We start from the raw sequence: 27921 nt of genomic DNA, 5'->3' as shown, positions 1-27921 counted from the left end.
TCGTATTATTTCTCTTTGGGCAACTATTTTAAAAAATGTGATTTCTTCAGGTGTCGCCTATCAAACAGTCAGTGTTTGCAGCGAGGAAGGTGCGTGGGTTTTGTTTTCGCTCTGTCGGTTTCAGCAGGGCCTGGGTGTCTCACAGGAGCGCGGTCTCTCAGGAGCTGCCCCGGGGCACTCGAGCAGCCCAGGGCGGCACGAACAGCCGGCCCGGCGGTACCACCGCCGATCCCTCCCGGGCACGGGCACCTGGACAGTGGGACACCCGGGCCGGCGGTACCACCGCCGATCCCACCCGGGGTTATTCCCGATCCCACCCGGTGCCGCCACCGATCCCACCCGGGGCCGCCGCCGCCCCCTCACGGCCCCGCCCCGCCCCCGCCCCGCCGGGCCCGCCCCGCCCCGGCACGTGACCCGCGCTGACGCCGCCGTGCCCCGCAGCCGCCACTCGCCGGGGCCGCGGCGGGAGCGCAGCGGGAGCCGCCGCAGCCGCAGCCGGAGCGGGGCCCGGCCGGCAGGTGGGTGGGTGGGTGGGTGGGTGGCTGCGCCGCGCCCTCGGCCCGCGGCGAGGGAACGGGACGGGAGCGCGGGGACGAGCGCGGCGCTGCCGCCGCCGGGGCGCTCGGGCAGGGCTGAGTGGCCCCGCGGGGGCACGACCGAGCCCGGGCCGGCGCACGGGGCCGGAGCCCCCCGGCACCGCCCTCCCTGTCTGTCCTGGGCGCTCTGGAGCGGCCCCGCGCCCGCCGGGGGTCCGGGCGGCGCCGCCCCGCGCTGCCCCCGGCGGCGGCGGCTCCTCGGTTCCGCGGGCGGCGCCGGCAGCGCCGGGCTGGCGGCGCCGGGAGGCAGCTCCGCACCTGGGCGCTCCCCGGGCCGGGGCCGGGGCCGGGCCGCCCGCGCTGCCGGGGGCGAGCGGCGCCCGCTCACCTGCGGAGACAAAGGGAGGCAGCGGCGGCCCCGCCGCCCTTCCCGGGCGCCCCCGGCGGGCCGGGGGGATCTGCTCCCATCCGATCCGCCGCCCTTGCGTGAACTCGAGCGCGGCACCCCGGGCTGGCTGGGCCGGGCGGGTCGGGCCGCGCTATTTATAGCCAGTGCTCGCCGTCAACAACTTAACAAAAGCCCGCACCGAGCAGCGAGCGGGGCTGGGAGGGAGCGAGCGGGGGGCGGGGGGGCTGCAGCGGCGCTGAAAAGTTGTCTTGACACTTGTTTAAAATGCATCGCTTATTCAGTGCTCTGAGTCACGGGCAATTATTAAATGGTTGCTTATTATGCCTCTAGCGTTTAAAGACGGGTGAGCTCCGGGTAGGTAGTTTACTTGCAAGTAGTGCTCGATTTCTAACTGTGTTTGAGGAAAGAGTGAAGGGCTAAGCTTGTTTTCATAGGGCTTGTAAGTTGATTATGTTTTGCTTATATATGTTGTTTCCACTTGCCTCTGTTTGTATGGAACTTTTGCTCTGAATGCACGCTTTGCAGAGGGTGGCTCTAACAGGAGTTGGTGAGCACTGGTCTGCATGAAAACGCTGGCAGAGGAGTCAGGTGTGCTGGACAATCCGTGGTGCCCCTTGGGAAAAAAGGTAGGAATAGGGTTGAAGAGACCAGTCTCCCAGGCAGTGGTCATGCAGATACAGCCTAACCACTAAGAAAACTGCCCAGGGAGAGGCAGAATTATGGAATCTATTGAGGTGTAGCCAGGGTATCTCATGTGTCCTGAACTGTTAAGAATTCATCTTAATTTAGCCTTTGTAATTGAGTTTATTTCTGTATCAGAACTGCGGAAGGGTTCATTTCAGTAGTGGGTGAAGTTTGATGCTGAAAATGGAAAAAGATTACACAAGTCAACTGCTGCTGCTTTGTAGGACACTGCGAACAAGGTCACACAAAGAAATTTAAGGCAATGAGTTAATACTCGGTGGCAATTTTAACAACTTATCATCTGCTTGCATTAGAAAGTAACAATTCCCTATCCCCAGTAAGGTTTTGGTTTTTTTTTTTCCCCTCGAGGAAAATAAAAGAAATAGCAAAAAGTATTTTAGGTTATTTCCCAAGGCTCAGTTACCTGAAGATTCCACAGTTCTGGAAGATGATAAGTAAGTGCTCTGTGCCTGATAATTTCAAAAGAGAGGGGAGTCTTGAATTCTAGGAGAATGCTGAAGGTAGGGGTGATCATATCTCATACGATACATGAGCATACTCTGTGTGTATCATATATAATTTGCATGGACTCCAATCGAGAGAGCATCATTCTGTAGTTAAGACTGGATGCTGTAAGGAGGTGAGGATGCAGCTGCAGGGTTTAGGTTGCTCCAGGAAAGGCTCAGCTCTGAGCCGACCTCCAGCTCTCCGAGCCCTGCCTGTCTGAGGGTGATCGGAGCTGTCTTATCGGCTCTGAATAAAAACAGTCTCGTTTTTTGGGGACGCGCATAAAAATCTAGCTAGAGGCAAGTGTTGGTGTGGTTGGAACCCCTGGTGCTGCGTGTGCACCCGCTTATGGAGGGAGCTCCCCGGGGCCCTGAGTGCGGAGCGGCACTGCTGGCCCGGTCCCGGAGGAGCCGGTCGGGCAGCGCCGGTCCGGTCCGCTGCTGGGAGCAGCAGAACCATCGGGCAGGGCAGGGCTGGTGCCGGTCCGGTGCCCGGAGCAGCAGAACCATCGGGCAGGGCCGGTCCGGTCTGGTGCAGGGAACAGCAGAACCATCGGGCAGGGCAGGGCTGGTGCCGGTCCGGTGCCGGGAACAGCAGAACCATCGGGCAGGGCCGGTCCGGTCTGGTGCAGGGAACAGCAGAACCATCGGGCAGGGCTGGTGCCGGTCCGGTGCCGGGAACAGCAGAACCATCGGGCAGGGCAGGGCTGGTGCCGGTCCGGTACCGGGAGCAGCAGGACCGATCGGGCAGGGTAGGGCTGGTGCCGGTCCGGTGCCCGGAGCAGCAGAACCGATCGGGCAGGGCCGGTGCCCGGAGCAGCAGAACCATCGGGCAGGGCAGGGCTGGTGCCGGTCCGGTGCCCGGAGCAGCAGAACCGATCGGGCAGGGCCGGTGCCCGGAGCAGCAGAACCATCGGGCAGGGCAGGGCTGGTGCCGGTCCGGTGCCCGGAGCAGCAGAACCATCGGGCAGGGCAGGGCTGGGGCGCGGAGGGCTGGCGAAGGGAGGAGCTGACCTCTGCGAGCACCCGGGGCTGCCAGCCTTACTCAGCCTTCGCTGAGTAAGAGATGGGAACGGTTCCACGAGCAGCCGGATCCGAAGGGATCTCTGCCCCGGTGCCGAGGGAGAGCCCTGCTCGCCTCTCTCGCACCGGTGCCGTGCCTGCCGTCGCCAGGCTCCGCTCCCGGGGACAGCGGGAATGCTCCCTGAAATGTTCGTGTGTCCAAGTGACTGACCCACCTTACATCACTTGCCAGTAGTGATTAGGGTTTTATTCACCAGGAGAAAAGTGAGGTCTGAGTCTGGTTTTTTTTTTGTGTTCACGAATAGATTTTCTTAATGAGGCCATTTGTTGTTAATCTCTCAATCAGATATTGAGACTGTATTTAAGGTATTATTTATTTAAGGTATGAACGATTACAGATGTTCTCTGTGGAAGCAAATTATTTTTCATATTCATCATCCTCTAATTAGAGTAATTCAGCCTTTACCAACGTGGGTGCCATCCAACATGACAGGTGAATGGTAAGGAGTAAAAACCTCTGAGGTTACAAGGGCTGACCAGCCGTGGCACTTCAGTTGTTGACTGAAGTCAGCAGTCAGTGCCAACACTGTGCATTCACACCTGCCTTGTTGTGAGCCCCTTGCAGCAGAGGTTGGACCTAGGCACCCATGGTCTTTAAACTGTGTTTTGTGAGACAGCTTCAGGAAAGGGCATTGCTGTGTCCCCTGGCCTCCACAGAGTACAGGCAGTCTACCTTTTGTGACACAAGAGCTACAGTAAAATCAAAGCAAAACGAAAATTAGTGCATTTGAATCTGTGAAATCAAGGCCATGGTAGTTGTTTGCTGATCTACAGGATTAATTTCCCACCTATACCATATGCATTTCTTGCTTTTTTGGGTTGAAGAGGAGAATTAGAGCCTTGCTCAATCCTGATGATGTGATCTGTTTGTTAAACTGTTTTAGTGTTCTGGCTGAACACAGCCTGTCTCTCTTTAATCATATGTTCAACATTACCAAATGTTTGCTATTTACTTGATAATTTTGCAGCTTGGATGAAAGACCAAAAATTGTGCTGCTTATTTTTGTTGTTTCTTTTTTGTTGTTATTTTTTGGAAAAGGGTTGGGTTGCAAAATTTACTTCAAAAGTGGGTAGAGCTATTTTTATAGCAGTTCTGTTTTATTTTATTATTCAGGATTTTTTTTTAACATAACATGCTACCTGTTGAACATTTCTGTCTTGAAAAAATGTTATTTAAGCGTGCATTCTCAATAAATAGTCATACAGAACTGGCAAAAGAGGAATGAAAAATCCAAGCTTTTAAACACTTGCTAGCCCTGTGGGAAACCAGAGGCTTATGTTCTCTTTTTGGTTTCTGTGTGGGAGATAAAGACTCTGGATGGATCCTTTCCTATGGCTCAGCTTTTTGAGGTAACAGAGCTTTGAGGTAGACTGCAGCTTGGTAAGCCTTGCATTTTTCTGGTGCCTGACCTGGAAGCCATGAAAGGGATTGGTAGCAGCTTTGAAGGAGTCAGGTTTGCTAAGAAGAAAAAACAGCATTTGCATGGCAGAGCTTCCAAAAGTAGTAAGAGAGTGGGAATGGCTGCAATTTGTTCATTTTTACCTTCTGCTGCTGTTGCTAAACAACTGCAGAACTGCACTTAAAAACACCTATTTGTGTAGAATTACTGGTAAGCAAGTTGTTTTGTACTGAGGCTGTAAATAGACTTTGAATGTCAACATACCATTTTATGGTAGAAAGTAAACACCAGAATCCTGGCTTTTTTTTTTTCTACTGCTTTGTGTTCTTATTGTCAGGTTTGTTGAATGTGGAGCCATCATTCCTTCTGTCAAGTCTATGATAAAATTGTTAATCTGACTTTGTGATTCTTGGAGCCTTGAAAACAGTGGTGGCTTCCTAGTTACCTGTAGGAAATGCTTCTTGGAAGTAAAAGATGATGGGCTGTGGGAGAGAGACACAGATTAAACATGGGCACTTCTGTCTTGGTGTAATGCTTTAGCTCTTTATCTTCTTTTTACCAAAGCTTTTTACTTTGTCTCTGAGTTATGTGGCAAATGTATTTCTTTCAAGGCTCAGATCAAATAACAGAAATGGCAAAAGAAAATTGAACAATCCTTAGTAGTTTCTGCTTTAGATCTCCCCGGAAGTTCTTCTCTGTTGTTATTTCTGTCCTTAGTCCCATTTAGCAGCTGAGTTCACTCTGCATGTGTGTGCCTGCATGGAATTGCATTAGTTCCACTCTGTGGCAGGGTAAAGGCTACAAATCTCATCACATAGTCTTAACTTGCAGAGTTGCAAGTTTTTACATAATTTTTCTCATTCGTGAAACATGCATTTAAAAATAAAAATATGTGCTTGCTAATATCTATAAGATTAAATATGGCAGCATTTTACTTGAATTCTTCTACATTCTGTGTGAATGATGGAGATCTTACATGCTTTGATTTTCAAGATTAAAAATTCTACCTTTCATGTTAATTTTCTATATTGTGTTCAGTGCGAGTTGGCAAGACTAATTCTTACCCACCCATGAATTTGGACATTGATGTTGAATGATTAAATAGAGAGAATTTGTGGGTGTGGATGCAGTGACAGTTGTCTGGACTATAAGGATGCTGAAAAGTACTTTTCAGAATTTTCATGTATTATTAATTATTTAATTACTCATTTTGGTTCATAGTCCTGTTTTGTCACTGTTGAGGTTTTTGTTTGCATTTTGAGATCTACCCCTTCAACATTTTGTTAGATCAGGTTTTCTCTGTGGTATATGCTTTGGACTATTTTGATTAAAACTAATGTAGTAACAGTTTTACAAATAAATTAAACCTATATGTAAGCAAGAGATTGACTCAAATCAGCCCCCCCCCACCAAATCTCCAATGATCAATCAATGTTATTCAATAATAGAAACAATAACTAATTAATTAATGAAGCTAATGAGCCACTTGATAGCAGGAGGCGTGTGTGAACAGGACAGTTAAATTGGTGACCTAAGTCGTTTTACTGATTTTCTATTTCAACACTGAGAAAGATATCTGAAAATACTTCATTTTTCCATCAATTAGTCTAAGCTTGACATGAATTGAATAGGCAGGATTTAAAAAAAAAAAAAATTCTCCAAAGTGCTCTTAAACAGCCACTTGATTACATATGCTGTTTTTATTTTCTTACAGCCCTGAACATTAACAGGAAAATAACACTGAAACAGAATGTCGCTTTCCTTTTGTCTGAAAAGGTGAAATCTTTTCAGATAGAAATGGCTGATAAGGGTGGGAAGATGCTCCCAGGACAACTTTACATTCAAGTGGAATATGACTATGAGTATGAGGCCAAGGACAAGAAAATTGTGATCAAACAAGGGGAGAAATACATCTTAGTGAAAAAGACTAATGATGATTGGTGGCAAGTCAAGAGAGATGAAAATTCCAAACCCTTTTATGTGCCAGCGCAATATGTGAAGGAAATACCCCGGAAAGCACTGATGCCACCTGTGAAGCAGGCAAGCATGCTGCCAAATAACACCTTGAAGGTGACACATGGATTACAGAGATCAACAGAAAATGTGAATAAGTCACCAGAGCTTTCTAGTTTTGGAAAATCTTCTCCAGTTCAAGTGTCTTGCTTAGTTCGAGATGCCAATCAAAACCTGGGACCAAACAATAGTACCTGTCAAACTTTTGGGTTGAGTCTGGACCTTACCCAGAACAATGGAAAACTTAACAATGAGTTGCAATCTCCCAAGGTTTCCAATCAGTTTAGAACCATTTCCATGGGTCATTTCCCCTGCCCGGAGTTCTTGGAAATAGAGAAGACCAGCTTTTTGCATGAACAATCTTGTGATTCAGCAGGAGAAGGCTCAGAAAAAATTCACCAAGATTCGGAGTCCGGAGATGAACTCAGTAGTAGTTCCACAGAACAAGTGCAGGTAAGCTAAAAAAATGGCCCCCATGTCTGGTTTGTTGTCTTTGTTATTGCCATAATTGTCTGCTACTGTTTTGAGACTTATTCCCAAAAAAATCCAACTGTTTAAATAAAAATGTCTTCTCTCAGCATGAAATTGTTACTAAAATCAAAACAGTTGATGTGTTTAGTCTTTGCAGAATTACTGTGCTATGGGAATTGATCCAATTTACATTATCCTGTGATTTAAAGAACAATAGTGTTTCCATATTAAGATTGGTTTAATATGGCACTGAACTTGGATTCTATTTTCTTTTAGAGGAAGGGAGCCTACTGCTGTAACTCCTCACGAGCTGACTTGTTGAAATAGTAATGCTAGTTACTGTCAGTTTTCCCTAAGTGTGTATAGATAACGTAAGAACTGTAAATTAATGCTTTAGTGGGTTTAGTTACACTTCAGATTTACATGGAGTTTAATTTCTGTCTTGATCATTTTTTTGTAGATTGCTTTAATGAGTCAGCCTTGCCAATTCTGCCTCTCACAACTTTACTCTGTATTAAAACTCAAAACATGTGAGTTTGTTAATTAGTATGGAAGAATCTCAGGAATGATGTACTCCTACTTCAGGCTAAAACTGAGCATTGACGGCCTTTGTCCTTGGTAAAGCAGTTTCTCTCACTTCTTAGTTTTTTGTTTTTTTTTTTAACAGGCATACCCTGCCCCCATCAAAAGATTAGAACTCTGACTTAATCAGGTCACTTCTAGTACCAAGTTAATTAGTCTATTGTAATCCAGGTTTGCTCTTAAACCAGTGATGTACGTGTGCATACACATAGTTATATATTTATAAATATGTGTGTATGTAGATAATTCTCCCACCTCACACTTGCCTCCCCCATCTTTCTGTAGGGACATGTTAAATAATTTTAAACTCTATTAAAAGCTCCCTACTCTTGAACTTAATCTGTAGTGTGAAGCTGTTTTTGCTTGGATAAAAACTGATTGTTACAGTAAATCTCACTTGCCAGCATGTGTTCAGAGTACTAGAGGATCTCAAATCAAACCTGATGCTAACTTTAGGTATGAAAAGTTTTACCACTGAGAGCTGTGAATCGGTATGGGAAGATCTTAAAGATACAAGATTGATTATGTGAATTACAGAGTCTTGAACTGAGTATATATAGGTATTGAAATATTCAGAATCAGTAGCTTTTTCAATATCTTACTCTATTCTTGACCTCATTCTTGATATTCAGAGTTTCTATAGTTAGGGGACATTGTATGTCTAATATTTGTATATTTTGTTTGTTTTGACTCCATCACCCCTCCCCCAAATAATATGGAATGAATAGTATTACTGACTTTCTTTCCTGTGATGTCTTTCTTATGCAGTGTGAGAATCCTTGAGCTTTCTTGCACTTTCTTTACAGCACTGCCCTAGCTCAGTGTAGTTGATATGAACCACTTAGGACTTGGCATGATAAAGTGATTACTAGATATTTATTTTAGAAGCATGTATTGGCGTGTTACTGCCATATTAATCAATTGCCAAACAAATTATGCAAATACCAAGGAATGTTTAGAAACTATATCCTGCTTTAAATAGTTTACCACATTAAAATTTCTATTACATAGTAGGACAGTTCCTTCTTCTGTGTTGACTATAATTTGATGCATTTCCTTCTCTAAAGCAGATGGAATTAATATTACATGGGTGTCTTTTGTCAATAATAAATATATGGCCTGCAGCTCAGTTTCCACTGGACTTTGTGCCTCTTGATGCAGTGACACTTAATCTTTTCACCATTCTCCCCTCTCCCCCCTCCCCACTATACATTATTCAACACTACAAATGATTTATGAATTTGTATTTGAGCAGGGCAGAAATGCATGTATTGTAGACACAGTTATGGGAAGTCTGAGGTGACAGGGGTGGGGGGGTTTCACAATGCTTAAGAATAACAAATGCTAAAAATGCCACATTTTGGCTGTGGAAAATGCTTGTCAGTTCGACTGATGTTACTGAAGAACTTGCCATTATCAGAATCTTGGGCAACAAGAGTGCTGGTGCTCACTGTGCCTTACAGTTTGCCTTATTTTGTAACTTAATCTCATCCTGTGTAATCACCAACTCTTTAAATACAATGAAAATGTTTGACATTTAGTAGCCGTGGGGATTAAAGCAGTGGTAGAACTGATGTCACCGTTAGCTCAGTCTAGATGTTCAGAGTGCCAGCCTTCTCACTGGAACAGCTTGGCAGCTTTTTTAGAATTCTTTCAATAATGAGCATTGTTTAGTAGAAATCAGCTGTGCAGAAATTAATGGCTCAGAAAGCTGTTTTTATTGCTCTTAGTCTGTAGTGAGAACATCAAGTTCCTGGCTTTCACGCACAAGCAGGATTTCACTTCACAAGACTGCCTGTTTCTCCCTCCCCTGCTTGCTGTGGAGTTCAGTTTTATGCAGTCTGCATTATAATAGACTCTAAGCTACAGGTGTTTTCTCTTAAATTTGTAAGATTAGAATCTAGAATTACCTTAATACCTTCATGTAAGTAAGTTTTTGGTGGTGTTGAGGTGATTGTATTCAGCTTTAGCCTGACCTTCATTGTGTTTTCACTGTCCTTGAGTACAAATATATGAGATACAGAGGAATGCTTCTCTTGTGAGATCTTTCTAAGAAGTGGATACATTATTCCCTGAAGATTATCCTCCTCCTCCTTTCCAGCAATGAAGTGCAGGTTCTGCAACTGTACAGTCTTAAAGTCATAGGCTTGCTGGCTGTGGAAATGCTGGAAGATCCAGAGCCTCCAAAGCAGTGCATAAAGGAAGGATTTTTTAGCAGATGAAATATGTGAAGGGAAGGACAGAGAGGTGGCAGTGTGAGCAGAAGTATTTGCTAATGAAGATGTAGCAAAGAGTCTGGTCAAAAGAAACATCAGGACAGGATAATGAACATTCTTGACATTTTATGCAAAGAAATTACAGCTGTTGCTTGCCACTCTGGTGGGTAAGGCATTGTAAGAACCATATGTTAGCTTATGGACTTGAACTGTAGGAAGCCTGGAGGTAATTAGAGGAAGTAGGGCTTGAGAGGAAACAAGCTTCAATTTAACCAGATTTAAATCTCTGGTGTTGACAGTAACTGCAGGTCGAGTTGGAACTGAATGAAATGGTTTGAGTGAATGCACAGCTGGATATAAGAACCATTGAGACAATGGTGGCACTCAAAGCTGTGAGGATCAATGTAGTTCAAGAGAATTTTAGGAAAATGGTGTCAGATGTGATGCCCTGATCCCAAGGAAAGGGCAGAAATACTCGTCAGGGAGGCCAAGGATGTGGGGAAGAAGGAAAGTTCTGAAAGAGTGATTGTTCAGCAGATATGAACAGTACTTGAAAGAAGCAGATGGGGTGTCTGAGCAGTATGCAGTAGAATAGAGACCTGAGTAATTGTTCTGAAGATTAAAAAAAAAAATAAAATAGGACTTACATGTTCAGGCATGCCTAAACAGCAGGAAAAGCTGAAGCAAAAGAAGAAGACATTAAAAGTGATCTTTAAAAAGCACCCTGGGCAATGCTTGTTTTCCTAACAGGTTTTGAGAGAGAAGGTGTGCAGACAGGGAGAGCATTGGGTAAATTCAGAGATCATGTCAAGAATGTTTAGGTGTTATCTTTGAGGATGATACTTTGGAATAAAATCATTACAGACAAAAATGAAAATCTGCTTTTGGCAATGCTAATGCATGACCTATAGGAAATAACTTTGTTTCTGATGCATGTTACCTCTTTTGTCATAGGAGACATAGAATGTATTTAAGAGTAAATACATGGCACTATCTTAATGTTACTTTTTATACTTATTAAAAGTTACTTTTAGCAGCAGGTTGGGTTTAATCATTATAAATATAGACAGTGACCTATTTGCAAAGATTGTTCTGTCTTTCATCCTCTTTAGTAATTGACTATTGCATAAACTGTGAAGCACTAAAGGGGATTACCACTACGATGGCTGTTTTGCTTTGATTAATTCTGAGTAGTAAAGATCTTAAAGAGCTCTTTCTGTCTTGACTTTGCAATTTCTGTGGAATTGCAGTAACTTTTTAGACAGGAAAAAATGATATTTTGTGTTTCTGTGGATGTCAGAGCATATCTTCTGGAGATCTTGGTGTTCTTGACTTTGTCACTTAGTTGAAGGACTGGTAGCAAATCATTAGTGTTAGACTGCCTTGCTAGTCAAATGTTAAACCCCTGAAATAAATGGCTATCACTGTTTTGTGGGCCACAGAATGAGTTTGCTTCTGTGATAAGAAATTTCATGCTGGTTTTTTTATTTAATTCATTTGTCCAAGAGATGAGTAATTTGACAGTACGAAGGAAGCATGCAAGAATTTTTTTTTTATTAAAACTGAGCATGTTTACAGATTCATGGCGATATGTATAATGTAATAGTTTGAATTATGACTTAAGTACCATCCTTTAATCTCTTAACTTCTTTAAAGCAGCATTTGTTATTCTGATGATGTTAAATGCTGAAATGCATGCATTATAATGAGGTGAAGAATAACTTTCAATGACAAGGAACCAAAAGCTTTATAATTTAAGGAGTTTTATAAAACATTAATTTTAATATTTTTTTCTGTAATTTCAGTAGCTGCAGCTAGAACTTTGTAAACAGCTTGAAATGCTTGCTAAATTACATTATTAACTAAAAGGTTCTGGACAGATAATATTGGGGAAAATTGGGGAAAATTATTCCTGTCTGGTTTTGTGTATGTGGCTGGCTTTTTTTTTTTTTTTTTTTTTTTTTTTTTTTTTTCTTCCCTTCCTACACAACATTAACAGGTCTGGATAGTTTCACTTTACAGTGGTGCTGTTTGTGATCAGCTCAGTCTCTGTAGTTTTAATATGTTAGTCAGGCTGCCGATAGTTCTCCCTCTTGGTCCAGGAGAGTAATTCTGGATTTAGGTGCCCTAAAATGAGCAGCCCTTGTGTGCCACTAAGGCTGCCTACAGCCCATATCCCATACCCTGCTCTGAACATCCCTGCTGCAAATGAGATTGACCTTCCTTAACACTTGTGCTTGCTGTTTTTTTTTTTTTTTGTTTTTTTGTTTTTTTTTTTTTTTTGTTTTTTTTTTTTATCTGTGTGAGGCAGTTGTCAGAAAATCATGACCTGTGAGACAGGTTGGTTTTAGTTGACTGGCTTGTTCTAATACTAGTGTTGGAATGCTCAGCTGAGAAAGCTTCAGATCTACTTGGTACATGACAGTTTTGTGTTGTGCTTTCAGAATTGAAGCAAACATCTAGTACACTGCTAAAATTCTGCACTGTCTTTTGACTCTTGCACCTCTATTTACTCTAATATCATGCAGAAAATGATGAAGTGGAACTTTGGAGGCACTGATTTAGATTAATAAACCTGTGCCTTTTATCCTGTAGAATTACTTCCTAGCTTAAATGAAGCTCAAGCTGCACTGCTGAAGGAATAATAGTCATAATATGGAATAGATTCTTCTGTTTTTATGTAGAAAAGTATAATTTCTAATGTGTAATGTGTGAGTTTTGGTGCATGCAGTCCCACCTGCCTTTTCATTGGATTTCATGCCAAGTACCAGCCTCAGCAGGATGATGACAGAATCTTTAGGGATGGTAAATACTTAAACAGGAAAGCAGCCCTAGGAAAAGGAATAGGTGTTTTGTCTCACTGCTGCCTAAGCTGAAGGCAGCTGGAGGTACTGAGAATTTGGTTTTTCTCATTGGCAGTGCTTCTGTCATTGGAAGTAGGGAACCACCAGACACAGAAAAGACTGTAATAGGTAAAACTCTGCTTGAGACTGTTTTGAGAATATTTGATCATATCTTGTTCTTTCACATGGCTCTGTGTACAAACAATTGCTTTTGCTATATCTTTACCTGGTTACAATCTAGGCAGTTGTTTAATGTTGCAGTGCTTGCCTATAGAACAAAGGTGCTGTTATTTTGTAGAATCCTAAAGAAAGTATCATTTGTTTCACAGCAGTGTGACAAAGCATCAGGGAACCTATGACTCTGTAGAATAAAATGCAAAATGCTTTTTTCCTTTTTTTTAGGCAGCTCTCTGGAATAGTAGACATTTGTGCTTTAAAAAAAAAGAAAGCAAACTCTGTGCATATCTAGTACCCCAACAGCTGATATGTCTCTGACGTGCCTTGCCAGGTATGTTTGATTTAAAAAGGATAGAAGCAAATGGGTTTTGCCTTTATGTGGAGTTTGTTCCACAGCTAAGGACAATACATTTGGATAAAACAGTCTTTCAGGATAGTAAGAACTGAGGATTTTCAAATGAATTCTGTGATCGTGAGTAACTGGACAACATTCTTTTAGAATACTTGTACCAATTTTGAATTTAGCCTGTCTTAAAAGGATTTCTGACCAAGTTCTTGGGAAAGACAGTAGATTTCTAGTAGATGATAGTTCTGTTTTGGTAGATATGAAAGCTCTAGGGTAGCGTAGAGAGGCATTCAAGCAAGCATAGAAGTTGTCAGTAGTAGAAAATGGTGCAAAATGAAAATGCAGAATGCAAGTTTCATGGTGTTTCTGTATTCTAAACAGCATCCATTTGCTGGCCTCTCTCATCTTGAAGAGGAGGTAATAGTGCTGAAAACAGTGTAGAAGAGGTGAAAACCACAAGCAGAAACATGGAGCAGTTCCCTGAAGACTTTGCAAAAATCTTACATGAGAGCAGGTGCACATTTAGTGTTGCATGGAGAGGACTCCTGACTTCTAGGCTGTTTTTGGCTGAAATGTCTGAAGGATTGTTGAGAAGTAAAAGGCAGCCTTAATTTTAGTATATTTCCCCCCATCTTTTGATAGTTTGTCCTGTCTTTGTAAACTCTTTTGACAGAGATTTGGAGCTTGTGTACAATGATGCTGAGAAGACGGGCATTGGTGTTTGGAGTCTGTATTGTAATTCACTGTAGTTTTCCATCTGATGAGTTTTGTAAATGAAAGTTAGAAGTTGAGGAACTGTCTGAATGAATTTAGGTTATTGCTTATGTTGAGTTTTGATGTTAAATTATCTGGCTTCACCTTCTGCTTATAATCAAAATCATGATTAGAAACTTTGATTCCTATTTTAAATCTGAAATTACATATTGCATTTTGAATTTAAATATCATAGTTTTAATTATTCCCTTTTAAAATGGTTTACCTAAGGCTTCTGAATGATCTTCAGATCATCTAGTTAAATTAAGTAACTTCCCTGTATTTTGTTTAAATGCAGTGCTGAAGAGCAGAGTTTTATGTCTGTTTTCTGCTGGTGTGTAGTGTACAGTCTTTTGCTTTTGTGGATTGTTGTTCGGCTGAATCACTTTGCTGCTCTAGTCACCACCTGGCTCTACAAATATTTATTTCCAGTGCTGTAGGGAGATGGTGGTGCTGGCCCAGGCAGTGTGGTGATGAGTCTGAAAGCCTGTAAGTAACTCCTTTATGGCAGCCTGAATAGTCAGTCTAGTGCAAAGTCAGCAGATTTGAAGGACTCGGGGACACACTTGCCTTTTTACTGTCCCTGATGTGATGGGACTCGGGCAACAAGTGTGCTTATGCAATACTGTAATAATATGTTATGTCTGATAAAAACAAAAATACATTAAACAAACTTTCAAGACTCTCAACTAGTTGTTCAACATGTCTAGTAATATTGCATGCACATTTATTTTCTTGAAAGCTTGAAAGATCACCAGGATATTGTTTGGAAATGATTCATGGTACAACAGAAATGTTGCACGTAACTATTGTTTATCTTTTAAGTATATAGCAGAAGCTTTCTCCTACACCAGTATTGCAACAGTAAATGAGGTTCTTGAGTGACTTTGATTTGACTACTTTTCCTGTTGAAATGGAATACAGGTACTTCCCTCCTGCCCCCCCAGCCCCCACCACTGAAGATTTATCAACATGCTTGGCACTATCCATATCAATTCTTGGTTATGGGCATCCAGCTGGAAAAGCTGATAGATGTTTGTCATGCATAGCTACATTGTGCTTTAGGCACAGGGGACTGTGTATGTGTGTGGGTATATAGGTACATACCTATGTTCTCTGTATATATGAGATATAAAAATACAGGACCTGCTGTTCTGTTTCTTGATAGCACTTTGATCTTGATTTGCACCTCATATAGTGTGGCTGCCAACTTTAGGCTTCCTCACAACAGCTTCACAGGATGTACTCATCAGTGCTTTTTTCTGTCATCCAGATAAGTCCATTTGTCCTGGCTGTGACTTTGTGGTGTTCATCCCTCCCAGGTGTACTCTGACTTGTAATGGCATTTTCATGAACCTTCCCTGAGGCTCTGTGCTTTTCCTGCTGCAGTGTGTGTTACTCCATGGTGCTCATGCCCATGAGCCATGCCAGAGGACTGCAGTGCTTCTTCCCAGGGCAGCTTTTCACAGCCAGGCTCTGTGGCTGCCTTGCCTTGGGCAGGAGCAGGGGCTGGAGAAGAGGCAGCATGCTCCTGGTGGTCACACAGCTCTGTTCCTCTGTCCCTCTGCTGATGTGCCTACCTGAGAAGTCACACAGGGCAAGCAAACTTAAACTTGAGATAGTTTTTATTCTACCATGCTTCAGTCTCTACAAGAGACCTGTCTTGGTGTTTCACAAGGTTGTGAATGCCAAAGTGTAAATTTTACTTTTGTTTTGTTTACTTTTCTTTTATATGTGTAAAAACTGTGTAAAACTTTTATATATGTAGAAAATTGCATCCATTTTTGCTTGTTGCTAGTTCATAAGTTGCTACTGTAACTATCAGTTGAGCAAAACTTAGATATGTACTTGATCCTGTGGGTGGTTTTTTTTTTTTAATTTTTTTTTTTGTTATGGAAAAACAGAAAAATCAAAATCCCAAGTGGTATGCTGAAAATCTAGATCTGAACTCTGTTATTGTTCTTTTCTTATTTTGTAAATCTTTAAAGCCCCTCAGCATATTGTGTCCAAACTTAAGGTGTGATGTACAGCATTTGTGAGAGCTGTAAAACAGCTTTTTCCAGCTGCTGCAGGTCTTTGGTGTGCTGTTTATTAAAACAATTGAAGTGAACATTGTGCTAAGACTGTAGTACACTGACAAATTCTTTCTTTATAATCAATTTTCTGAGAAAGTAGCTTGAAGGGGTGTATTTAAATTCTGCAGCAATAGACATTCTTAGGAATTGTCTGCTTATCCTGTTCTCACATCATTACTGTCTGTCCATAAACTGCTGCTTTGCTTCTCAAAATATTATGTTAAATGGTGATTTGAGCCCTGAGCCAGCCTCTCTGTTGTTCTTGGTATGGCTGGATCTGCTTGAGAGCAGCCTCAGAATTATAAAGTAAATAAAATTCCACAAATACTGAGTCTTTTTATATCTTCTTAACTGCTATCTGAAACAAAAATCACTGGTTTAATATTCATTGAAGTAAAGTGGTAGTTGCAGATTAACATTTTCATGTTGAAACACAAAATTCAATGACAAAGGTATACTTCCTTCTCTAGATACTGATTTGCAGAAATAGCTGTTATTGAAAATGAAAGACATTCTTGCTAGTGTAAGGAAAATAAAGGGGAAGAAAAACTGCAGAAATGCATGGCTGAGTGTTTCATGCTTTCTGTCCTTACATTGGATGCCAACAAACTGTCTGCAAGTAGAGAGAAACAGACTAAGAAATACAGTCAAAGTACAAATACTTCTATTTTCAGTTGTTGTAGAGAGGAAAAAAGATGCAACCAGGTTAAGATTCTCATGAGAATTTTATTCTGCTGTAAGCAGTACATATAGTCTATTGCTGACTATTTCTGGGATTTTGAGAAAAGTCTGTACAATTGTTACTTGGCTTTAGCATTTAAAAAACCCTCAAAAGTAATCTTAAAAAAATCTTTAACTTCTTTAAGTTAGGCACAGAGGATTTGATATATAATGTTCCTACTGCTATTCAGTATACTTTTGCAAAACTGAATCCCAGTGTTAAAACTGAAGTGATCATAGCCTGTTCTAGTTCAGTTAAAGTTGAAAATTAAAAATATCTTAGCACCATGGCATAATTATGTACAGGCTTCTTTTTGTGTGGTCTTAAACAGCTGCTGAGAGAAATATTCCAGCTCTGCTCAAAATTTGAAACACCTCATATAAACATATAAATGTGCTAACTGATAGCACTTATTTTGCTCATCCTGTTATGTCTTTTAAGGCAAAATTTTAAACTGAAGTCTTGACCTAATGTTCTCTGCATGTCTTCTCTGGCATGAGACTTGGCTTTCTACTTTATCCTTCATTAGCAGAAAGAAATGTTATAAGTGATGTAATAGGTGTTCTTTGTCCTAAGTCATTAAAATACATGAGACTGAGGGGGTTCAAGCAGCCCTAACAAAACTTCAGGGTTTTTCTTGTGTGCTGTAGCACGTCCATTGTCTTGAGAATAGAGGCAGTGCCTTGGGAATTTAGAAGGCCTTGTGACATTTTGTCTTAATTCTTTATATTTCTCTCCCTTCCAGTGTAGTGACAGATGCAAATATATGTGGGATTTTTATTGTTTATTTAGAAATTTCAACATGCAAACTAAACAGCTGAGTACTTATGTATACTGGAGGTAACAATATATAAAGAGCCTGTTAAGAGCCCAACTTTATAACGAGAATTTAATTTTAAAATAATTCTCTAGTGGATCTGTGAACTTAATTTCCATAAGTGCCAAAATCAGAGGTATTTTTCCTCATCAGAGAAACACAAAACACATGCAAAGTATTGGAAAAGCCAGAAATATATTAATTCTAACATTAAGTATTTTTACAATTAAGTATCTGTTGCTTTTTGTCTTAAGGTTTGTTTGTTTCTGGTGAATGTCCCACTCCAATATACTGGGAGACAGAGAGGATTCCAAAGAAATGCAGTGTCCTAAAATGCCAAAGACTCCTTTAAAAATGGAATTGTAATCTGTTTTCTAAGTCCTTATACAGTGACTTTGTCTTGCACCTTGTAAAAAAAGTCTTGCTGTCTGTCATAGAACCCACTAATTATATTCAGTGTTACACAGTAAACATGTGAGGATACTGGATCTGAATACAGATTTAATAAAAGATAGTTTAATACAGGGACTAGTGGGTTTTAAAGACAGGAAAGTCTAAGATGTTGAGTGTTGCTTGAAATCTGCAAGGTGAAAATGAGTTTTGACGTTTAAAGTAATGAAATTTTAGATTATCTATTTTAATAATAAGATAAATGAGTAAGTGAGAGCATGATGTCTTTATCTTTTAAATGGTTAAATTAAAATTACTTGTTAGCTGAAATTGTTTAAAAATATGTTAAAAAATTTGAATAGTGTGAGGAAAATGGCTTTTGTATAATCTCTAATCTTTAGTCTTTATTGAGGGCAGGTTTATATGGAGAAGGAAGCCTATGAAAAGCCACCAAAACCATATCAAACATCTTCTTGGTCTGAATCTTTTTCAAGATTGATTGTTGAAGGATCCTCTCATATTAATGCATTATGCTAAGAATATCAATAAAGACATGATTCGTGACTTTTGTCAAGTCACAGTGACAAGTGACTTTTTAAAGAATTGATACTTGTAAGTTCTTGCAGCTAGTAGATGGATTTTGTCATGCTATGCCAGCCAGTATGGCCCAAAGCTCTGTACTGCTGTGGCAAAAGGAGGCATAAAGCTTCAGTTTCTGCTCAAAACAGATGAATCTATATGCTGAAATGGAAAGTATGTGTTCTTAGCAGGGTTTAGCAGTTTAACATCTCCCTGCATTCCTCTGAGGGGATTTATGGCTGCAAGGCTCATCTTGAAGCTTCACTGAAGGTTTTGTTATGATTGCTGTGCTGTTGCTGTGCCAGATTGTTTGCCCTTCCTCTAATCCCCCATTCCAGTGGCAATCTCAAATGCACAGCTCTAATGCTTCCAGTAAGTGTTATTTAAGAGATACAGCTAATCACCCTCCATACTCAATTACTGCTCTTGTGAAGACAAAAGCATTTGGAGTAATGCTAGCCTAAAGCCTATTCAGGCACTTAAATTTTCCCAATAAGCTTTATATCTTTGATACAGCTGTTGTGCTGGATGTGGCTGAACAGCAAGATCTGAGCAGTCAGCGAGCAGCACAAGCTGTGGCACTGGCAGCAGTGTTCAGGAGGCTCTCTGGGCAGGGGACTGATCAGCTTTCAGCACTGTTACTCTGCAGTCCTGGAACCCAGAGCTCCTACCATGCCTGCAGCTCCATAATTCACCTTTTTCTATCAGCTCAATGGAAATCTCCCTGGAAAACAACTAGAGATCAACAGCAAAGTATTCATGTATCCAGTAATTCTAAAAACATTAATTATTAATTAATTGTTCTCTTGGAGACTCCCAGGAAGTTCAGCTTCCATTCCACCTGTGTTTTCTGCAGATGAACAGCAGCTTTCTGTCAGCTTTATGTGCTGAGCATTGCTATGTACTCCAGCATACATATGTGACCTTTAAAGCATTTTTTTCCCCCGACAGCTTGGCAGATAGTGCTGCCATACTTTATTATACTTGTAGTTTCAATGAGAATGTTCTCTAAAGGCTGGTGGCTCCAGCTGATCCGCTGAGTGCTGAGCATGGAATTATAATTCAGCAGCACGGGGGAGGGCTGTGCTCACTGTGGCACAGGCACTGCTTACTGCCTGTTGCTTAATCAGCATGAAACTATTAGCAAATTCTTGCCATCTCAGCTATAATGTACTGCTAATAGGTTTGCTTTATTGCATAGGACAGTCAAAAAAGCCTGGAATGTTTTAGTAATTTTGGGTAAGCATAACATTGCTCTTAATGAAGTTTGACAGCGTTTTCAGAACTCCCTCACACTGTATAACAAGAGTACCATTACACATTCCTGTGTACTGAGTGCTGGTAATTTAATTCTGTCTTTTTTAACACAACTTTTCTTACATGAAAGCTTTTACATTAGAATTTAAAATTACGTTATTTTACAAAATAGATTCCTGGCAACAAAAGCATCTGCATATTATTAGTCCATTTAAACAGACTCTCTAAATTTAGTCACGGTTTTACAGTTGTCAGAAGACTTTGTAAATCCTACTTCAGTGAAAAAAAAAATCACAGAAATTATTTGTGGTTTTTAAAATTAACTTTGATTATGTCTCACTCCCCAGTATTTTGGAACATGTTTTGCAGTTTAGAGCATGCAGTGCACAGGGGAATGTGTGTGCTAGTATGACCTCTTTCACTTGGATCATCAGGAGTAAGTTTCAGAGAGGGTTGGTGCCTGATATCTGAATCTGTTTCTTTTTCCTCCTTGTCTTTTGTTTAGGGATATTATTTTTTAGGGCAGTTTAAGAAGTCCTTCATTTTACTGATAAAATGGAATGAATCTTGGGCTTGGGGTGATTTTTAGTTTTTCTTGTCAGCAGTGAAAAATGGTGTTGCATGACAGAAGAAATTCAATTATGTCAGTTAATTTTACTTTTAGTAAGCTGTCTTACAATCATGGGAGAAGTGAGAAGGGTCACTGTGTTTTCCCGCTCCCCATTGTGGTACCAGACAGTCAGCCCAGGCAGTCTGCATGATGGGCAGGGATGTGACAAAGAACTCTGCTTCCTATTTTTTATTGCAGGGTCTGGTTCACTTGCAGCTGGTCTCACTCATTTCTTTTACTTCTGAGAGTCTTATCTCATTCCTGGAGCCCAGAATTTAAAAAAGGTTTTTATGGTCTTAATCCAGCAGTGCTGCTCATGGTCATAATGGCTCTAATTTGAATGCAGTGCCATCCCTGGGAAGACCAGATGCAAGCTTTATGATCAGTGCATCTTTAGCAGACCTTCTCTGGATTGGTGTAACTGTGACAGCAGTTTGGGACATGGAGTCTACTTCAAATATCACAATACTTGACCCCCTTCCCACACACACCACCTCCTTTCTTACAGGCTGTATCTCTTTGTTTCACCTCTTCATAAGAGTTCTTTCATCCTCAAACTTTGTTTGAGAAGGACCTGCAAACAAGCAGGGGGATTTCTGTTAAAAAAATTAATTGCAGTAGATGTTCATACTTGTCTGAGTGAATGAAATCCACACAGAAAACTAGAACAAGACTTTGTGTGTGTGTCCTGTTACTTACACAGCTGCCATCTACAGCAAACACAGCATTTTGTTGAATAGGTAGTACCAAGCCTTTTAATTGCTCAGCAGCCCCTGTCCCATAAGGGGCTATTGAAACATGTTCTGACACACGTTTTACAGTGCATACCAGTGGACATCCTGCAGTAATTTTCTGTGTGAAACCTGGAACTGAGTTATGTATAAGGAGTATTGTTGGAAGAGGAGAGATTTAGTTTTGGCTTTGTAGAGTGGATATCTGTGCTGAACTTTTGGGGGAATTGTTGATGTGCCTATTCATTATTATTCTGTGAATATTGTGGCATACACTCTTTCTCTCCTCCTTTTTAAAATAAGTTTCTATACCACGTGACACACTGTCTTAATCCCTTCACCAGTTGTTTTATGTAAAACAGAATAGACATGCTATAGGCACTATGCATTGATGGTGTATTGTGGTTCTTTCTTGGTTACTGTAGCATACAATCAATAGAATTTTTTATCCTCATGGCCATGTAGAAGTTATATTTGGGCTGTGAAAGTTACAATTAACTGCCTCTGAACAGAATAGTGGATTTTAGATTGTACTACCTTTACTCAGAAGCATAAAGAAGTTAAGCAAAAGCCCCAAAGCCCAGTTCATTTGGTTTGCAGGACCTCTATTTTGTATTACAAAATGCAGCTTGTTTCATCATTTGCTTATTTGCAACTTCTCAGGGAAGAAAAATGACTTTAAGTTTCCTGTCAGTGCTTCAGCTGAAAGCGAACCGGGGGGAAATGGCCACAGGTTTCACTAAAACTACTCTGAATCAAACATTTATGGTTTGCCAGCTCATAACATTTTGGGGTGTTTTTCCAAATTGTACCTGGGAATTGACTTACAAGCTGCTGTTCTGAGGATGGTGAAGTTGATCATTCACAGTCGGGAAAAAGTGCTGTTGAAGCACAAATATTCCCACTTGTTGGCACATCTCAGGATATTGCTTTGGGTGATTTAAATTCTGTGCTGGAAAACTTTTTAGTGTAGACATGGTTTTACTGCCTTTTTGATCATCTCTGGAATCATGGAAGTGGGTTTGTCCATTGTAGAATTTGCTTGTTCTAAAAAAAACAAAACAAAAATGTATTAATCTCACAAAGTATAGCATTGTGTATATTTTCTTGTCTGGTTTGTTTTGCATCTTACTAATTATTTGTGGTTAACCACCTCAGTGAACTGGACAGGATCACTACAGGGTTGACATGACTGAAAATGGTGGTATGTCCCTATTAATTTTCTGAAATCTGAGAAGTTTGATTGTCCACAACTCATCCCTCAGATTTGTGGGAATGTCTGAAATTGGAAGGATGACTACACCCAGGGGTAGCTTCTTGTTTTATCCCTGCCAGTTTTGCTGCAAGATGAAGAAAATTGTCCTTAAACTTTTCTTTTTGGGGAAGGTATGCAGGGAGAGGGGAGAGAAAATTTCCTCTTTCCTTACTGGTATGATTTTATAACACTTCCAGGTTTTAACTTATTTTGAGTGTCGAGATACCCTGGTGTTTTACAGAGGAGAGGAGAATATAGCATCTTTCCTTTCTTAAATTGATTTAAGATATTCCCACCATTCCTGACCCAGGTTTTTCTACCTAAAATTAATATTAGTAATATTTTTACATTTTTTAAGAAGCTGTGAGGAAAATGTTTTATGCTTCATATGTAAAATATTCATGTATTAGATTTCGTGTTAAAAGAGTTTTTCTTAAAATGCTGACAAAAACATGTTCTTCAGAATTCAGTTTTTTCATTTCAAGTGCAGAACTTAAGTTAATAAACAAAATATCTTTCTTTTTTCACTCTTATCTTTCATCCTACTATGTTCTGTACTCTGAGGTGACAGGAAAAGCTGTCCTTACACATCTTGAAAATATTTGTTATTTTCTGCCTGAGCTACTTGGGGTACCTATTTCCTTCTTTGATGCCATGAAGCCTCTTCTACTTCAGTTTTTTAATGCTATGATCACCATGGTACTGTATTGTACTTTCTTATAGGCTGCTGATTCTTCTTAAGAAAAAACAAGGACTTAAACCCAACATTTCAGTTGTGCATACTTGTACAACAAATCAGCTTTTTACTATATAATTTTAATAACTTCTTCATTTGTTTCAAATTTCAGATGTGAGTGTGCTGCTTTTCAGGATGAGGGTTACAGATTTGTAGTAAAGCCTTGTTTACAGAGCCTTGTTGAGAGTAAGGAAAACAGAGAACAAGCCCATTGTGGTTCTTTCTCACTGCATAGGGATAGAAGCAAGAATACCAGCAGTGCTATTGAAGGTTGTGAACTTAAGCTTTCAAGGAAAGTTCCCTATTTTCCTGATCAGATTGTTGCGAAATTTAGTTCCTTGTTTGCTACATATGCAAGTAACTTTTCCCCCCCTCTTCAAATCTAGCCTTCTTTTTTCTTGTTCCTGGGAGAAATAGACAGTTCTTCACTTATTATTGTTTCTATAACTGTTTCTGTTTTAGATACTTGAAGATAATTCCTTCTCTCAGCCACCTTTGGAATTTAATGAGGCAGCTCAACCTCCTTAAGGACTAACAGAGAGGTTCTGAAAGAGAAGGTCCTGCTCTCCTGTCACCTGAGTCAGGCACTTCAGAGGTGTCTCTGGCTGACCTTGCAGTGACCTGCAAACACCTAAGGAGTTTAGATATGGGAGGGTTTTTATTTATTTGTGGGGTTTTTGTTTGTTTTGTCTTTGAAGGCTCAACGGGGTTACTTTATTGCCATTCTGGTTTTTTCCATCCCTTTGCTGCAGGGTCACATCAGGGGTGCAGAGAGCAAGGGAGATGGGGTTGCTCCTTTTGGTAGCTGGTGGCCAGTAAAGCAGCATAGCTAGGTCTTAAAAATGTAGCAATAATCTGGTTTTCTGAAACACAAATTTTTGATTTTTCTTGTTTTCTAAACTTTGAGTTGTTGCCTGAGTCTGTTGAACTATGTGCTTTATTGATTTGATTACGTGAACTGAATTAGCAAAAGCATTTGCTGAACTCCTGCATAAGCAGAAGTGTCAGTGTGGCTTCTGCCTTCCTGCATGAAGAACATTCTTTTCTTGTGTGCATGGGTAGGGTAACTAACTCATTTAAAGTTACTTTTCTCTCGGCTTCCCTTTCTGTGAAGATTTTTTTTCGAAAGGAAGAAGTGAAATAAAGTTGGTGGGTTTTTTTTTTTTATAGTAGACATTCTGATGTGTTAGAAATGATAGCTCTTAAAAAATTTGCCTGAAGTTAGAAACATGGACTTTTTTGTGTACAGACTTAAAAAACATCCTGAGATTATTATTTTCCTAATCCAAGTTTGTTTTATATTAGCATATGAATGCATTACTTGAACAGATTTTATAATAATTTTTCGAGACTTTGAGTGTATAATTTGTGTTTTGGTTTGTAAAGGTACAGAGTTAGCATGAGAGTATGTAAAATTTGGTTCTTCAAATCATATATTTTGAAATTGTTTAGCCAGTCATGATCCCTAGAACACGCTTTTTCAGGTGTTCCTGTTTATAAATTGAGCACTCTCATTTCCCAGGATTTCAATACAATGTTTATGGAAGTCAATGTGAATAGCTGTTTCTGAAGTTTATTCCCAAGTGGGCAGTGTAATCAAGGAAATTGCCCTCTGGAGTTTTGGGGCACATGAGAGGTGTAGTAGGTTGTCAATGATAATTGCAGGTAATAAACTCAGGGAATGCTTGGAAAGGCAGATGTAGAGGTTAACAGGGTAAAAAATGACTGGAGCCTTCCAGTTACACAACAGAATGTATTACTGATAATATATTAGTCAGCAAACCAACAGATGCCATTCTAGTATCTGATTTGATACTTTGCTTCCTAGTTAACTGCTCTTCAGTGGGTTTGCCACCTTAATTAATCCCATAGGGTATTTCCAGTATCCCAATAAGTGTGCTCATACATCAGCTTTGCTCATACTATTTGAATACTGGTGATGTTCTGCAGCTGCATATGTTATTAAAAACTTCTAAGTGTTGCAGCTCATAAGAAGATACTTTGAAATTATTCTGACACCTAACCAAGAAATGCAACCATAGCAAATGTTTGCCAGATTGGCTGCCACGAGCAATATTTGGTGAAGCAGAGTTTCACACAAGTGAAATCTGCTTTTGCAGCAGAGTAAAAGGACAGCAGCTGTAAACTGAGTGGGAGTTCTGCATTTTCTTGTCAAATGTTTGGAATGAAATACCCTTTCTAACAGAACACATGTTTGATGACTGCTCTGTTTTAGAACTTGCAAATTGTTATTTTCTCTATTTTTTTAAAGAATCCCCAACTATCTACTGTGGAAGTGAACCATTGTAATACATGTATAGAGTTTAAAAATTCTTAATTGCTCCAGGTTTTTCCTTCTCTTTCTAATAGGAGAATATTACAGTTTTTGCTCTACTGAATGATGAGGTTTTGGTAACTTGTGTGGTAGTATTTAGACTTCATTCTGTTTATTCAAGTGGTTCTCAAGCTCTCTCTTAGGTTTTTGAGCTTGCTCAGTACTACAACTTCAGTAACTTAGGAATTTTATCAGAGGTGGTGTTTACTTTCCCATCTGCACTTTTCATGGGTTCCTGGCTTTACACTGCTTTGTGTAAGCACTGGACCCTCAAAAGTACACTTAAAGGCTATGGGATCTGTACTTTTGAAAATGTAAATTGTAAAAAAAAATTGCTATTCAGTTTAAAGTGACTGTAATGGAAACTTTTCCATGACCTTTAGGCTATTATGAGTTCAAATAATACCATTCTACACTATTCCCACAATAATATTTAATAGGAGCTGACTACTCAGATGTGCTGTGTTTCTGTAATGGATACAGCATAGAAGTGTTCCATGAAGATCTTAATAATCTGCCTTTAAGAATACTTTCATCTCTCTGAGGCAAATGAGATGTACAGCTATACATTAAGCCAGTTAAAACAGTAAATGCTTTGGTAAGTGAGGAGTCTCCACTACTTCTGAAACTTTGAGAGATTATTCTGCTGTAACAGTTCTAAAACAACTGAACAGCTTGTTGTGCTCTTGTGATACTTGCTATCTCAAAAGCAGTACCTATTGGACTGTTACAGGATAATTTTCCACTGGAGAAAGCAAGCTAGAGTTGTCATGTGTTGTCTTAGTGTACTATTTTAATTTTTATACACTACATCCTTGAGAGGCATCACAAATTATTCCCAACAGCTTTATTATTCACAAATCTGCATTCAGATATGTACTGCAGGCTTCACAGAGCTCAATAATTGACAGCAGTTGAGCTAAAATGCAGAAACAACTTGAAATTAACTTCCCTAAAAGTGGAGAAAAATAAATGTGTAAATCTCCTTCTGTATGGATACCCAGGTTATTCAAAATGTGGACTAAATTTCTGAATTAGGTTACAGATAACTTTATTATGAGTGTTGAAAGTCTCAGCATTTGATCTGGTGAACAGGGGGAAAAAGGATGAAGGAAATTTACTGTCTGAGTTTTGAACATTGTCAAATTTGGCCCCTGTTTCCTAACTGGGGTAAGCTTGCTGTGTAAGCGTGTATGACGTAAAGTGTTTCATATGGTATTGAAATTTTCTGCTCCAGGAAAAGCAGCTTTGTCTATATCCTTGGACAAAAGCTTTTTTTATGGGAAGAAGAAGCTAGATTGTGCAAGTGGCAAAGTACAAGCACGGTAAACACTGTCATCTTTGTGCATGTTTGACAAAGGATCCCATTGTAAAATCTTATTTCCGTTTTTTAAAATATTTGACATCACTGTTGAATCCTTCAGTATACTTTCTTTTATTGCTATAAACTTCCTACGTTCATATGTAATAGTTTGCTCATGCAGTGGGCAACTGCAGGAATGTCAATGGCAAATTGTGGAGTATGCAGGGAAAAAAATGGTTTTCCATCAATTTTCTTTGATCAGTCACTTATGATGGATGATCTGGGAGTGGTCTCTGGTGCTCCAAGACCCAGCCAAGTGCTCCCTCCTGTCACAGGCTGTGTCCTGCTGCTGCAGCCAGTTTCCATTCCTGTTCCCCAGTGTGAGCATGACAGAGGCAGTCATCTTTAGCTTTCTGTGCTGCAGGATTTTGCAATACAATTAAACAAATCATAATCTTGATAAGTATGAAAATAATTTAAGTCACTTCTTTTGGGCTTCAAAGGGAAGGGAATGTCTATAGTTTGAGGGGCTTTTTGCTATGCACCTAGATGTTGGTAGATTACAGTTAGCACTGCATAAAGATTTGTATTTTCATCAACTATAGGATTTTTTTTTTTTTTGTATTATGAGAGCTAAAACAGAAGAGAATTTACATGGCTGAAATAACACAAGCACATTCTAGCAACCCTGATGTCCTAAGACTCAGTTTCATAATCTGCTTTCATTAAGCAGAATATTAATAGAAGTATATATAATACAAATAATTGTATGCAACTATCTCCAGTAATAGAAAGAAGTAATATATCAGCCTGTAGTTCAGTGTAAGAAATACAAAATTTTCTGAAAGATAAAATTAGCACAGGTGAATCATGCTTAATATAAGTGTTTCCAGTCTAATCAAAAGTTACTGACTAGCCATTAAAAAATTACTTTGAATCTATCTGCTTAGATTTTAAATGGGATGCTTTTAATGGTTGAATGGCCTTTGTTAGGCAGGTATATTTGAATTATTTGTATGGGATGATTTTATTTCTGTATTGCTTTGCAATGTTGTATTTTTTTTTGTTACCACTTAATGATGGCAAATAAGCT

General features: G+C 40.2%; 2 protein-coding genes across 15 annotated transcripts in view; both read left to right on the top strand.

Moving 5' to 3' along the window:
* The first annotated feature begins 420 nt into the window (after nucleotides 1-420).
* Nucleotides 421-27921, top strand: part of ARHGAP12 (Rho GTPase activating protein 12) — a 74478-nt gene continuing 46977 nt past the window's right edge. For 3 of the 4 annotated variants that reach the window (XM_056485212.1, XM_056485211.1, XM_056485210.1), the window contains exons 1-2: nucleotides 421-518; nucleotides 6333-7084. In XM_056485212.1, the coding sequence (XP_056341187.1) occupies nucleotides 6416-7084 (669 nt within the window). In that variant the 5' untranslated portion in view covers nucleotides 421-518; nucleotides 6333-6415. The remainder of the gene's footprint in view (nucleotides 519-6332; nucleotides 7085-27921) is intronic. The other variant, XM_056485209.1, reaches the window with a different exon arrangement.
* Nucleotides 1587-3448, top strand: LOC130249990 (hornerin-like). 11 transcript variants are annotated; one of them, XM_056485222.1, is made up of 3 exons: nucleotides 1587-2657; nucleotides 2702-2856; nucleotides 2938-3448. In XM_056485222.1, the coding sequence occupies exons 1-3, from the start codon at nucleotides 2485-2487 to the stop codon at nucleotides 3192-3194; spliced, it is 585 nt and encodes a 194-aa protein (XP_056341197.1). In that variant the 5' UTR covers nucleotides 1587-2484; the 3' UTR covers nucleotides 3195-3448. The 11 variants fall into 11 exon arrangements, with proteins under 11 accessions (XP_056341197.1, XP_056341191.1, XP_056341199.1 ...); XM_056485216.1 differs by having other exon boundaries at nucleotides 1587-2751; nucleotides 2791-2856; XM_056485224.1 differs by having other exon boundaries at nucleotides 1587-2851; nucleotides 2938-2987; nucleotides 3023-3448.

The sequence above is a fragment of the Oenanthe melanoleuca genome, chromosome 2 (genome assembly GCF_029582105.1).
Source record: "Oenanthe melanoleuca isolate GR-GAL-2019-014 chromosome 2, OMel1.0, whole genome shotgun sequence".
In the NCBI taxonomy this organism is placed as follows: Eukaryota; Metazoa; Chordata; class Aves; order Passeriformes; family Muscicapidae; genus Oenanthe; species Oenanthe melanoleuca.
The sequence above is the reverse complement of the archived record's forward strand: the minus strand, read 5'-3'. Positions and strand labels throughout refer to the sequence as shown.

What these genes read in the sequence shown, in the direction of transcription:
- LOC130249990 (XM_056485213.1), top strand. Translation starts at nt 2,485, where the DNA reads ATGGAGGGAGCTCCCCGGGGCCCTGAGTGCGGAGCGGCACTGCTGGCC. An exon ending in GCAGGGCTGGTGCCGGTCCG is followed by an intron (nt 2,857 to 2,937) that starts GTACCGGGAGCA and finishes CCGATCGGGCAG; the next exon opens with GGCCGGTGCCCGGAGCAGCA.